Source organism: Engraulis encrasicolus, chromosome 24 (assembly GCF_034702125.1).
Source record: "Engraulis encrasicolus isolate BLACKSEA-1 chromosome 24, IST_EnEncr_1.0, whole genome shotgun sequence".
NCBI lineage: Eukaryota > Metazoa > Chordata > Actinopteri > Clupeiformes > Engraulidae > Engraulis > Engraulis encrasicolus.
Window position 1 is genome coordinate 17669558 of NC_085880.1, and position 13970 is coordinate 17683527.

The 13970-nt window shown below is 47.8% G+C and overlaps 1 protein-coding gene across 1 annotated transcript in view; it reads left to right on the forward strand.

Moving 5' to 3' along the window:
• The window catches only part of adgrb3 (adhesion G protein-coupled receptor B3), a 277961-nt gene that overhangs the window by 155838 nt on the left and 108153 nt on the right, over positions 1-13970 (forward strand). Inside the window, exon 11 of the mRNA XM_063191037.1 lies at positions 6210-6318. Within this exon, the coding sequence (XP_063047107.1) occupies positions 6210-6318 (109 nt within the window). The remainder of the gene's footprint in view (positions 1-6209; positions 6319-13970) is intronic.

Sequence of the window (13970 nt, forward strand, 5' to 3'; positions counted from 1 at the left end):
GTCTCATTTTCTCTCCTCTCCTTTCCTCCCCTCTCCTCCCCTCTCCTCTCCTCTCCTCTCCTCTCCTCTCCTCTCCTCTCCTCCTCTCCTCTCCTCCACTTCATTGCGTGCAGCAACAGTGCTCTACTAGCCCTGGTAGTTGCCATGGTGATGGATTGGAGGAGAGTTGGGAGAGACAGAGAGAGAGGGAGCAAGAAAGAGAGGGAGAGGGAAGGAAGAGAGTGAGAGAGAGAGAGAGAGAGAGAGAGAGAGAGAGAGAGAGAGAGAGAGAGAGAGAGAGAGAGAGAGAGAGAGAGAGAGAGAGAGAGAGAGAGAGAGAGAGAGATTGTGTGTTTGTGTGTGTGAGAGAGAGAGATGGACCAAGACCAAGCGGGGAAACTTATGTGTCACTTGACTGCTACTGATGTGTTTACGCACACACACACACACACACACATACACACACACACACACACATACACACACACACACACACATACTCGTGCGCGCACACATGCACTGCACACAGACACACAAACGCACCCGCACACGCGCGCGCACACACACACGCGCGTGCACACACACAGGACCATGCGCGCACACACGCGCGCGCACACACACATACACACAATCACACACATACACCCCCCACCCAAACTCACACTCACACGCATACATGCTACTCTACTCCCCATCACCCAGACACACACACACACACACACACACACACACACACACACACACACACACACACACACACACACACACACACACACACACACACACACACACACACACACACACACACATACACACACACATCATCTCCATGCCCTCTATGCTACCAACTTGTTCCCCTTCTCTGTCATTTTGTCCATGACACCACATGTGCGTGCGTGCGTGCGTGCGTGCTTGCATGCATGTCTGCGTGCGTGCTTTTCTGCGTGTGTGCAGGGCCGCTGACAGCTTTGGCTGGGCCCAGGACAAAATCATCTAAAAGGGCCCCTGACCCAATATGTACATGTAATGAGAACAACTATTCTTGCCCCCCTCTCTCCCTGGGCCTGGGACAAGTGACCTGTTTGCCAAGCCTCCTGTCGACTTCCCCTGCGTGTGTCTGTGATGGTGGTGCTGGTAGTGGAGTGTCTGGATGGAGCAGTCTAGTGCAAGTAGCCAGTCATGAGTTCATGAGTGACATGACACCCTCACCATTCCCCTCCTGGCCACACACACACACACACACACACACACACACACACACACACACACACACACACACACACACACACACACACACACACACACACACACACACACACTCACACACTCACACACACACACACACACAGACACACACACACACACACACACACACACACACACACACACACACACACTTGTCCCCCTGCTCTGTCATTTTCTCTACGACAATGTGTGTGCGTGCGTGTGTGTGTGTGTGTGTGTGTGTGTGTGTGTGTGTGTGTGTGTGTGTGTGTGTGTGTGTGTGTGTGTGTGTGTGTGTGTGTGTGTGTGTGTGTGTGTGTGCAGGGCCGCTGTGTGGCCAGTCATGAGTTGATGAGTGACATGACACCCCCGCCATTCCCCTCCCGGCCACGGCTAATTATACAATGTCACCCCCTCACATCAGCTTTTGGTATGTGTGTTACGGCAGTGTGTGTCTGCACTCTACTGTACTGTGTGTGTGTGTGTGTGGGTGTGTGTGAGAGAGAGAGATGGAGAGCGAGAGAGAGAGAGAGAGAGAGAGAGAGAGAGAGAGAAGGAGAGTGTACTGTATCTGTCATTCATCACATGCAAGCCTAGCAGTGCGGTGCGGTGGGCAGCGTGTGAGGAGAGATCAAGTGTAGCCTGTATGCCCACAGCTGTTGACGAGGACATTATAATAGCCGCAGCCCCTCGTTATATTAGGGGTTAGGCCTTATGACAGCTGGGACTTCACAGCTAGCCCTCACGTTCACACGCCAGGCCAAGCCAAAGTGGACAGCAGGGCACTGTACTGTACTGGGTGCACTGTGGCTGCTGCTGTTAATAACGAGACGCCACTGCCATGACAGTTAAACGTAGAAAAGTAAGTTTCCCTGCTGCCTTAAGTTTGTAAGTTAACTCAACCGCAGCTGTTGACGTGGACATAATAGCTGGAGCCCCTCGTTATATTAGGTTTAGGCACTCTCTGTCACACGCCGGCCTGGGCCATAGTGGAGGGCAGTGCACTCTACAGTACTGGGTGCACCCTATGCACCGTTACTGTAGTAATGAGACGCCACTATATTGTAATGCACTGCAAAACATTGTAAGACAGTTAAATGTGGAAAAGTAAATTGCCCTGCTGTGCCTTAACTTTGTAAGGTAACTCAACAGCAGCTGTTGACGAGGACATAATAGCTGAAGCCCCTCGGCATATTAGGGTTAGGCCAATGATACAGTATAGAAGGGGATAAGGTATGTTCTAATCTGTAGTGAAGCAACGGCTGGGGTCGGTGGTTTAGGCCCTATGACAGCTGGGACTTCACAGCAAGCACTCGCATTCACACGCCAGCCCAGGCCATAGTGGACAGTAGGGCACTGTACTGTACTGGGTGCACTGTGGCTGCTGCTGTTAGTAACGAGACACCACTATACTGTACTGCACTGTAAAACTTTGCAGCCAGTTAAACGTAAAAAGTAAGTTGTCCGGCTGTGGGACGGCACCATGCTCAGGGTACCTCAGTCATGGAGGAGGATGGGGGAGAGCACTGGTCAATTGCTCCCCCCACCAACCTGGCGGGTCGGGAGTCGAACCGGCAACCTTTGGTCTATAATAAGTCTGATGCCCTAACCGACTACCTATGACTGCTGTTTGTATGTGCAGTGGCTGGTGGTTGTGTTTGCAATGAGGTTGTGCTGGTGTTGTGTACTGCATTGTACAGTCCTGTGTGTAATGTATGTATGTAGTGGCTGGTGGTGTGTTCGCAATGAGGGTGTTGTGTACTGCATTGTCTGTATGCACTGTATGCACTGTAGTGACTGGTGTTGTGTACTGCATTGTAGAGTCCCGTATGCACCATATATACTGTATACAGTGGTTGGTGTTGTGTACTGCACTGTACAGTCCTGTATTGTATATATGTAGTGACTGGTGTACTGGGGCTATGCAGTCCTGCATTGTACAGTCCTGTATGTACTGTAGTGGCTGGTGTTTTGTACTGCATTGTCTGTATGTACTGTATGTACATAGTGGATGGTGTTGTGTACTGCATTGTCTGTATGTACTGTATGTATATAGTGGCTGGTATTGTGTACTGCATTGTCTGTATGTGTTGTATGTACATAGTGGCTGGTATTGTGTACTGCATTGTCTGTATGTATTGTATGTACTGTAGTGGCTGGTGTTTTGTACTGCATTGTCTGTATGTACTGTATGTACATAGTGGATGGTGTTGTGTACTGCATTGTCTGTATGTACTGTATGTAGGCCTACATAGTGGCTGGTGGTGTGTACTGCATTGTACAGTCCTGTATGTATTTTTATGTATGTATATAGTGGCTGGTGTTGTGCTTGTTATGAGGGTGTACAGTATTGTACAGTCCTGTATATAGACTACTGTATGTATTGGCTGGTGGTGTGTACTGCATTGTACAGTATAGTCCTGTATACTGTATGTATGTATGTAGTGGCTGGTGGTGTGTACTGCATTGTATAGTCCTGTATGTGGTGTATTGGCTGGTGGTGTGTACTGCATTGTACAGTACTGTATGTACTGTATGTATGTATATAGTGGCTGGTGTTGTGTTTGTTATGAGGGTGTACTGCATTGTACAGCCCTGTATTTAGACTACTGTATGTATGTAGTGGCTGGTGGTGTGTCGCTAATGAGGCCCTGCTAACCTTTATTGCCTCATTTCTCCCCCATCTCCAATCTCCGCACGCTCGCCTCAGCGTTCGATTATACCTCACCCTGGGCTTGTGTTCCTCTTGGTGTGTGTGTGTGTGTGTGTGTGTGTGTGTGTGTGTGTGTGTGTGTGTGTGTGTGTGTGTGTGTGTGTGTGTGTGTGTGTGTGTGTGTGTGTGTGTGACGTGTGTGCGTGTGTGCGTGTGTGCATATGTGCAGGAATAGGGGTGTGTGTGTGTGTGTGTGCGTGTGTGTACTTAAGTATGTACGTGTGTGAGTGCGAGTGTGTGTGTGTGTGTGTGTGTGCGCGCGCATGCTTGCGTGCGTGCGTGCGTGTGTGTGTGTGTGTGTGTGTGTGTGTGTGGCTAGTGGTGGCAGCTCTGATGGCCCTGTAGATGACGGGGCCAGATAGCGAGGGCCAATCAGCCCCAAGGTGAATTATTGGCTGAGCGGGGTCGTGTTGCTATCGACTGGGAGGCGACAACAGCGCTGACAGGACCGGGCATGTGTGTGTGTTGGGGTGTGTGTGTGTGTGTTGGGGTGTGTGTGTGTGTCTGTGTTTGTGTTTGTGTGTGCGTGTGTTGTTGTGTGTGTATGTGTGGGTGTGTTTGTGTGTGTGTGTGTGTGTGTGTGTGTGTGTGTGTGTGTGTGTGTGTGTGTGTGTGTGTGTGTGTGTGTGTGTGTGTGTGTGTGTGTGTGTGTGTGTGTGTGTGTGTGTTTTTTGTGCCTGTTGGCTTGGCTTGCTGGCGTGCTGGATGAGGGGAGAGTAGAAGGACTGCCTGACCTGAACGGTTCCTCAGTGTGTGTGTGTGTGTGTGTGTGTGTGTGTGTGTGTGTGTGTGTGTGTGTGTGTGTGTGTGTGTGTGTGTGTGTGTGTGTGTGTGTGTTCGTGTGTTGGCGTGTGTGTGTCTGTGTGTGACTGTGTCTGTGTCTGTGTTTGTGTTGTTGTGTGTGTTGGTGCCTGTATTGGCATTGTGTGTGTGTGCGTGCGTGCGTGCGTGCGTGCGTGCGTGCGTGCGTGCGTGTGTGTGTGTGTGTGTGTGTGTGTGTGTGTGTGTGTGTGTGTGTGTGAGAGCAGAAGGACTGTCTGACCTGAGCGCTCCCTCAGCCATGGAACCTTCGCCTCAGTCTGACGCCGCTGCCAGCTGACGGCTGGTCCCAAGGGGGCAGACACACACACACACATGCACACTCACACACAGGCACAAACACACACGCACACACGCACACAGGCACAAACACACACGCACACACAAACACACACACACGCACACGCACACACAGGCACAAACACACACACATGCACGCACACACAGGCACAAACACACACACACGCACATACGGGCACAAACACACAAACACGCCCACGCACACAGGCACAAACACACACGCACACAGGCACAAACACACACGCACACACAAACACACACACACATGCACACGCACACACAGGCACAAACACACACACATGCACGCACACACAGGCACAAACACACACACACGCACATGCACACACAGGCACAAACACACACACACGCCCACGCACACACAGGCAAAAACACACATGCGCGGGCACACACAGACACACACACAGACACACACACACGCACGCACACACACTTGCGCACACATAGACACACACACACACACACACACACACACACACACGCACGGACACACACATGCGCACACATAGACACACATACTGCACTCGCACACACACATGCACGTGTGCATACACACAAAAATCACATGCGCGCAGACACACACACACACACACACACACACACACACACAGTCTATTTCTGTGTCTCACACTCTATTTGTCACAAGTGCACAGCCACAAACAAACAACTTGTTTTTCTTTTTGTTTATTTAAATGAAATGAATCACATTCGGCGTTTCTGCTTTGTTGAGTGCACCGACTGTGTTATCTCGGTTTGCTGGTTTGTGATATGACTGTTTGTTTTGCGAGTCTGATGTGTGGATATATGCTAATGTGCGTAATTAGACATAATGTTTGCGTATGTGCATGCATGTTTTAAAATGATTGAATGTGAATACGTACGGCCCAATCATTAACAGCTAATTAGCTGAGCTTTTATAGCACAGACTTAGCAAAGCATTTAAGTTGAAGAGGCTCCATATACAGGAAAATTACATTTTAATGTAAATACCGAGGGTCTATAATTGTGTCATATCATATGCATATGGGGGTCTGTTCATCTAATTATCTCCTTGTCTTTTCTCCCTGCCCTCTCTTTTCCTTTCTTTCTTGACCTTCTTTCTGTGTCTGCCTGTCCCTCTGTCTGTCTCTCTCTTGCCCTCTTTCTTCTTCCTCAGATCTACCCCGGCTCGGTGGAGCTAATGCAGGTCATTGAGGAGTTCATCCACATCGTGGGTCTGGGCATGAAAGACTTCCACAACGCCTATCTGATGACAGGGAATCTCGGTAAGCCGTTCTCATTCTCTAGTGTCATTCCGGATCGCCTCTTCCAAGAACTGTCTCATAAGCCTCCCCCTCCTTCTCCTCCTTTTCCTCTCCTCTTCACCTCTCCTCTTCCTCCTCTCTTCCTCATCTTCTTCCTTCTCATCTTCCTCCTTCTCTTTCCTATCCTCCTATAATCTTCTACTTCCACCTTCCATCCTCCTCCACCTCCTCCTCTCTTTCTCCTCCTCCTCCTTATCCTCATAGTCATCTTTCTCCCCCTCCTCTTCCACATCATCTTCCTCCTCCTTCCCCTTCTCGTCCTCATCTTCCTCCCCCTCCTCTCCTCTTCCTCGTATTTCTTCCCCCTCCTCTTCCTCCTCCTACCCCTCCTCCTCATCATCATCGTCATCATCATCTTTCTCCCCGTCCTCTTCCTCATCCTCTTCCTCATCGTCATCATAATCATATCTCACCCCCTCTTCTTCCTCCTCTTCCTCCTCCTCCTCCTCCTCCCTCTCCTCGTCCTCATCATCATCTTTCTCCCCGTCCTCTTCCTCATCCTCTTCCTCATCGTCATCATAATCATATCTCACCCCCTCTTCTTCCTCCTCTTCCTCTTCCTCCTCCTCCCTCTCCTCCTCCTCATCATCATCTTTCTCCCCCTCCTCCTCTTTCTCCTCCTCCTCCTCCTCCTCCTCATTATTCTGGGTGGTTGCATTGACACGGCCGTGTAATCCGCGTGGCCCGAGGCTGCCGAGGCTGCTGACTCCTCATGTCAATGTTCCCTGGGCCATCAGTAATGGAGGATAAATGGGCCATGGAGGTTGGGGGCGTGGGGTTGGGGTTGGGGTTGGCAGTGGGGGTGAGCAACGGCTTGCTAATCAATAATGCTAATTCAAATCAAGCCCTTTCCACTTAATGCGCTAAATTCCTATGAAAACACCATCATCCGATATCAATGATGTGCACAGTGTGTGGAAAAGAAGTGTCGGGGGAATACAGGCTATGGTAACGTCTCAATTTGCAGGTTAGATGCAGGTTAGCTATGCTAGCTAAGTAAACCAGCCCCTTGGTTTTTTCATTATATTTTGTAGATTTTGTATGTGTTTCATTTTATTTTTTTGACACGCACCTCAACTAGTCTAACCAACTGGCGAACACAGGGAGTATGTGTCATTATTGATGACTTCAAGAGCAGGCTGGACTGTAATTGTTGTAGTTGTGCATGAGCCTGGCTTACTCCCATGATAATTACGTAAATGGACAAAAAGAAGATGTCAGCCACCAGAGAAGGGCTGCTTTAATCACCGTTGAGTTTAGACGTCTACATCTCAAAGAAGAAAATAGCAAAGGTTGGCTGTTTGTACAAAACGTAGTGTACTGTGGGGCGAGAGCTATTATGCCTGTGATTATAGCACTTATTTTGTTCCCCCACAGCTTCAACTTAAAATCTTTATGTAAGGGAGATTTGAATGGAATGCATGCAAACACAATGGTTGAACACTACAGATTCTGTCTTTTGATTCTCAGCATGCACGCTAGCATCACAGTATGTTTCAGAACGCATTTTAATGTAAAGAACATTGTATACTGAGATGTTGTATTGCAAAGAGAGCACTCTATATGTCACAAAGGGAAATGAAGAATCGGTAAAAGCTTTTTTTTTTTCCCGAAGATCCATTTTCACAAGCTCCTCTGTTTGCCTGTCACAAATGGTGTGTTCTTTACCTCATAATGTATAAATATTAAATGCAAAAAAAAGCAGCAACTGCACTTGGCTATAATACAACCCATCCCACCATGTAACGCTATATAAATAATATATAAAACATGTATTTTGGCTTTTATTCCTGCCATTGTTACATCTTTATCGTGTGTCTTAGGGCACTGTGAGTTTTGCAAAACTGATGTAACTGTGTTTCAAGGACAGCATGTTCTGTCTGTAGGGGCAGTGGTGGCTCTCTCTTGTTTTGCTTGTTCATTTGTGTGTGTGTGGAGTACTGCTCAGCTCACGGAAGCATGGCCCTACGGGTAGAGTGACACACAACACAAGAGGTCGTGTTGTGGGAAGAGGGTCTTTCGCAGCCCCCCCCAAGCCACATGCAACTCTACTCTACCAGACACCCCCTTCCCCACACTTAGCCTTGCCAAGTTACCACCCTTAACTGTCAAGTGTGTTTAGCTCAAGGCTGCCATCACACACACAAAGGCTACAGCACACTGGCAGTACCACCGCTGCTCACTTCCTCTCCAGCCCTGTGGCACAACACATGGCATGGCATGGTTGGCACACACACACACACACACACACACACACATACACACACATACACACACACACACACACGCATGCACGCACGCACGCACGCACGCACGCACACACACACGCACACACACACACACATGGCTGGCATGGTTGGCACACACACACACACACACACACACACACACACACACACACACACACACACACACACACACACACACACACACACACACACACACACACACACATGCAATGCACTGACTCACATACATCCACCCACACATGCACACACGCTCACGCTCACACCAACAGAATTGGATGCATTCTCTCTGACTGCTTGTGTTGCGATACTTACCAGGCTAAGCATGCTTTTAATTGAGATTGCCTGCATTATTTACACCCATGAAGTCTCCCTGGGGTAGAGAACCGCTATGTTATGCTAATGCGGGGCTAAGATAAGCTAACCTAGGCAATGCTAGGCTAGCTCCAATATGCTCCTTATGTTTCCGCGGACACCTTCACATCTTCCTCCTGGACTTCCTTGCCTGTTACATATGACCCACTTTCCTCAGACACCAATAGAGAGAGAGAGAGAGAGAGAGAGAGAGAGAGAGAGAGAGAGAGAGAGAGAGAGAGAGAGAGAGAGAGATACAAAACCCAAATAAAGAAAAGAGAGATTAGAAAAAATGTTTTTATGGGCTTTTATGCCTTTGTTTGACAGGACAGTGTAAGATGGAGACAGGAAGCGAGTGGGACAGAGAGACGGGGGAGGATTGGGAAATGACCCCGGCCGGACTCGAACCGGGGTCCCCGTGGGCATGCAAGGCCAGATGTGGGGGGCTTAGCGCGCTGCGCCACAGCGCCCCCAAGAGAAATAATTTTAAGTGCCCTTATAGCCTAAACGAAAAATAAGAAAGAAGACCATCGGTGTGGATGTGTTTGTCTTTTTCTCAGTCAGCCATTTTTCCAATGTGCACGTGGCAGGCCAGTAAATCAAAAACAGGGTGTGTATTTCAGCCCACAAAGCCTTTGAATATTTCATTATAGCTCATTTTCTATTCACCCTCTGGGTTGGATCAGGTTCATTTCATATTTTGTGAGAAACATTTCATATGTCCACAGTGTGGTGTGCAGCTCACTGCACTGTATGGGTGTGTACTGTAAAGAGACCACTGCAGGGGTGTCAAACTCAAATGGACTGAGGGCCAAAATCAAAATCTGGAACAAAGTCACTGGCCGAACTCAACAATTATTTTTTAAAAAGGCCTAAAATTGTGCCTGCATGCACTTCATACTCATAGTTAAATTTCACTTACACGCATACACTCTTTCCCATCATATTTGTCTGTTCAAATGTGTCTGCACATCCTGTGATACAGCCAATTTCATGTTCAAGTTGTGTTACGCTGTACATTAATGGAGTATGTGGGCCAACTGTAAATCACATTTGAAATGAATAATAAAATGTCTCCGCTGGCCAAATTTGGCCCCCGGGCCTGAGTTTGACATCCCTGGACTACTGGATTGAGTCGTTACAGTTCAAGGTGTATTTGTAGGTGAATGCTAAGCCTAACAACAGAGATCAATATTAATGATTATCACTTCAAATATTTAGTAGTCAGGAGAGGAGAGTCAGAACGGTCTCCGGCTGGCATGGGAGGAGTATTTTTTTTAAAGAAAATACATATACAACGTTATGTCAATGAGTAACCTTTCGTCCACAACGCTGGGACTAAAGACTGTTTAAAATACTTCATGTCAGTCTACTGTATATCCTCCACAGCAGGCTGTGACCTCTAGCAGTGCTTTTTAAAGTATGTGCTGAAGTGTGTATTGTCAAAAAATGGCAAATGGCAAATGCCATCACCCACCTGCCTGATGTCCTTGAAAAAAAAAGTGTTACGAGTTAGTGGAATTAAGTAGAAGCATGAAGTGTTTTTATTTTATTTTTTGGTGACTCTCTCTGTACTGTATGTGGCGGACGGTGCTCTCTAGGACTGTCTTTTATCATCTCCCGAGGTAGCCAACCCTGAAAGTGCTTCCTCATTGTGTTTATCACAGTATATGGTGTGTGAGATTGCAGCAGCCGTGTCACCTAGACAGGGCAGGCAGCACTGGGCCTTTTAGATGAAATTGTCCACAGGAAAGAGAGCAGTGCAGTGCAGTGCAGCTTTGAAGGCAGGCAGGCAGGGTCTCCTTAACCCGGCAAAAAAAAAAAACAAGGACAGCATAACCAATTTAACAAGAGAGAGTGAGGACGGACACACCGAGAGCTTGTTCTAAAAGCCTTTCTTATCCTTATCCGGTGCAGGTGAAGGGCAAGGCAGGCCACAAAAAAATGCACCATGTCCAGAATCCTCAGAGTGAGTGTGAAGTTTTTTTGAAGTCCATCCACTTTGACACCTGGCTGCATTTCCGCTGCTGGTGCTGTAACATCTATGAATACAAAAACTCCAAAGTACCCTCCTTGGATGGGTTAAAGAATCGATTAAAAAAATGTCTTGTTTTATTTATTTATTCTATCGGTGACACTCAGGGCCAGGCAGCCAGGCAGCCAGACCGAGGGATATTTCAAAGCCTGAGCGACAGACAGGCCCAGGAGATGAAGCTCACATTGAACTAGGTGACAAATATGAAATCCTGCTCTCCAGGGAGATCTCCTCCATTTCTCTCAGAAGAGAAGACTCCCTCATTGCTGCCCAAACCACCCCCAACCCACTGCTGCAGCTTTCCAGCCCTCTCTCGTCTCTCCTGGGCGGTGACTCAGATGCCAGCAAAGCAAGCAAGAAGAAAAGCTCCCAATATTGATATGGGGGGGGGGATCATATACGTAGGCCATGTCCATATTGACATATTCATCGAAGTAAATAACCCGCGGCCTCCGTCATTGTCTGCTCTCCCTGATTAAAAGAAAAGGGGAGAAGAGAAGAGGGAGCAAGAGAGGGGACAGGATGAAAGGAAGACAGAGAGGGAAAATGTGTGTGAGAGAGAGAGAGAGAGAGAGAGAGAGAGAGAGAGAGAGAGAGAGAGAGAGAGAGAGAGAGAGAGAGAGAGACGGAGAGGGGGGAAAAACAAAAGAAAAGACAGAAAGAAAGAACATTGGCAGGGTGGCGGTAGCAGCCAAGAGAAAATCTTGTGGCCAAATAAGATATTGCTGCATCATTTCCAGCCGAATTTATGGCCGCGCCCTGACGGCACCATAAATACTGGCCCACTTTGTCATTGCAGGCAGCCGGATGTCTGCCGTCTGTCTCTCTGTCCGTCCGTCTGTCTGCCGTCTGTCTCTCTGTCCATTCGTCTGTCTGCCCTCTTGTCTCTCTGTCCATTCGTCCGTCTGTCCGCCGTCTGTCTATTTGTCTGTCTGGCGGCCTCGGACATTAGGAGCTTTGTGCGTAACCTTGACGATGAGAGTGAGTATTCCAGTGCTCTGTTACCCCTCTCTCCCAGTGACCTGCCCCGTGGAGGGGCAATACTTTGAACCCTGGCACGAGAGACATAGTTTTATTGATTAAAAATGACAGCGGTGCAACATGCTTATACCAAACACGCTTGGGTCACTCACGTCACATGATTTAGGGGTTGGTGTCACTCGAGCGATGACTTTTCAAGGTTCTATGGGGATTTTGTGTTGAATATATTTTTAAATGTTGTACTTTTTGTGGATTTTTGTGGAAAAAAAACAAAATACCCCCTGGCCTCTTCCATCACTACTTAAACTTTTTCTGAATAGTGAGTCATCTTCTTCTGCAGTGCGGCACGCCATTTTAGGCAGAAAGGCTGCTCTCAGGAAAGTGCAAGGCTATGTAGTCTCTTCACCCCTCTCATGCTTTTTTTTCTTTTTCTTGTTCTATCTCTTCTTTTCTCTCTCTTTTTTAAGCTTCATTGAGCTTATTAAGGTGCTACAAGGTGCAGTTAATGCCCTCACTGATCATTAGCAAATCGCAGTCCATTTAGCTGGAACGAGGCTTAGAAAAGTGCTGTCTTCTTTTTGACCATTAACTACGTCGTACATTCTCAAGTCCTTTGAGGCTTTTTGTTGGAAGACGGACGTGGGTAAAGAGCTGGAAGAATTGTTAAAATTGCATGGCACTGTCTCCGGCACTCAGTGTTTCAAGTGCTGGAGGTCAACAGTGGAACGATTCTCCTAGAGTAGAGTATTAATGTCAGCACACCCTTCCCTCAGACAACCTTACAGCCTCACCGTCAAACTGCTCCTTCCTCACTCTCTCTCTGTGCTATGAATTAATCAGAAGTTCTGAAGACAAATGTGTTCAGAGTTCTTTGTTTAACATACGCTCGTGCTGACAGACCAAGACAGAGAGGAGATCCTGCAAGTAAATTGCTAGCTCTGGAGTAGCTGGATACATTGCCCATCTGTTTTGGTCTCTCCCGGGTTCATCGCCTTAGGACAGGAAACATGCTTGCTGTGTGCCTTAAATGACATGTGCAACTCACATGCCACCGAGTGCACATACTTGCTTATGACAGGAGCACATTCAGATGATACTGAAGGTACTGAATGATACTGAAGGTATCATCTAGGGGGCGGATAGCAAAAGGGGCTCTCATTAATGTTTTCCACCATTGTTTGACTCTACCTAGCTAGCCACCATACATTACATGACATTACATTGCACTTAGCTGACGCTTTCATTTTATTCAAAGTGACTTACAACTATTATTTTTCAGGGTATTGGCAGAGAATCGTATATGAGAGTGAGATAAAGCAGGCAGGTTATTTTCCGGTATCCACTTTACGTCGGGTGAACGCCCCTTTAGGAGACCTTCAATTAGGAGAATAAATGGAGTCCCCTTAACGCTGTAGATGGCGGTAGCGCACGTCTTGTGCAAACACCACGAAAAGAGAAGAAGAAGGAGGGACAACGCCCCCTTAGGAGACCAAGGCCCAATTCGAAACGGGAGGCAGTGACTCGATGGCTCTCCTCCTACATAAACATGTCACTGATCAGATAGGTGAAGTTAGCTGATGAGGCAGCCGTTACGAACGGCACTAACGAGTGCGCCGCCTTGCGCATTTGATGTTACGGCGATTCTATGGCGGGAGTTACGTTCATCACATTAGCGCTTAGCTTACGCATGCTATTTGAACGGTGAATGATCGTCAGACGGCGGAATCGTAAAATAGGCTATAAATAGATCTAGCGACAGCATATTTAGATACTACAATGTTGATTTATCCATTCGATTTTCAATATCTACATACATAAGTGTCAGAATAAAGAGTAGGATAAGGTAGTAGCTTGGGTAGTAGCCATGTTTGTTTTTCAGGTTTCCGGTTGAGAGGGAGGTGGCGCACAGCATGTTGGGTACCAAGGCAGCGAAGTCAGCATCTGATATCCTCGAAATATCCTCGTTACGCCCACAAATGCAGTCAACTGCCGAGAGA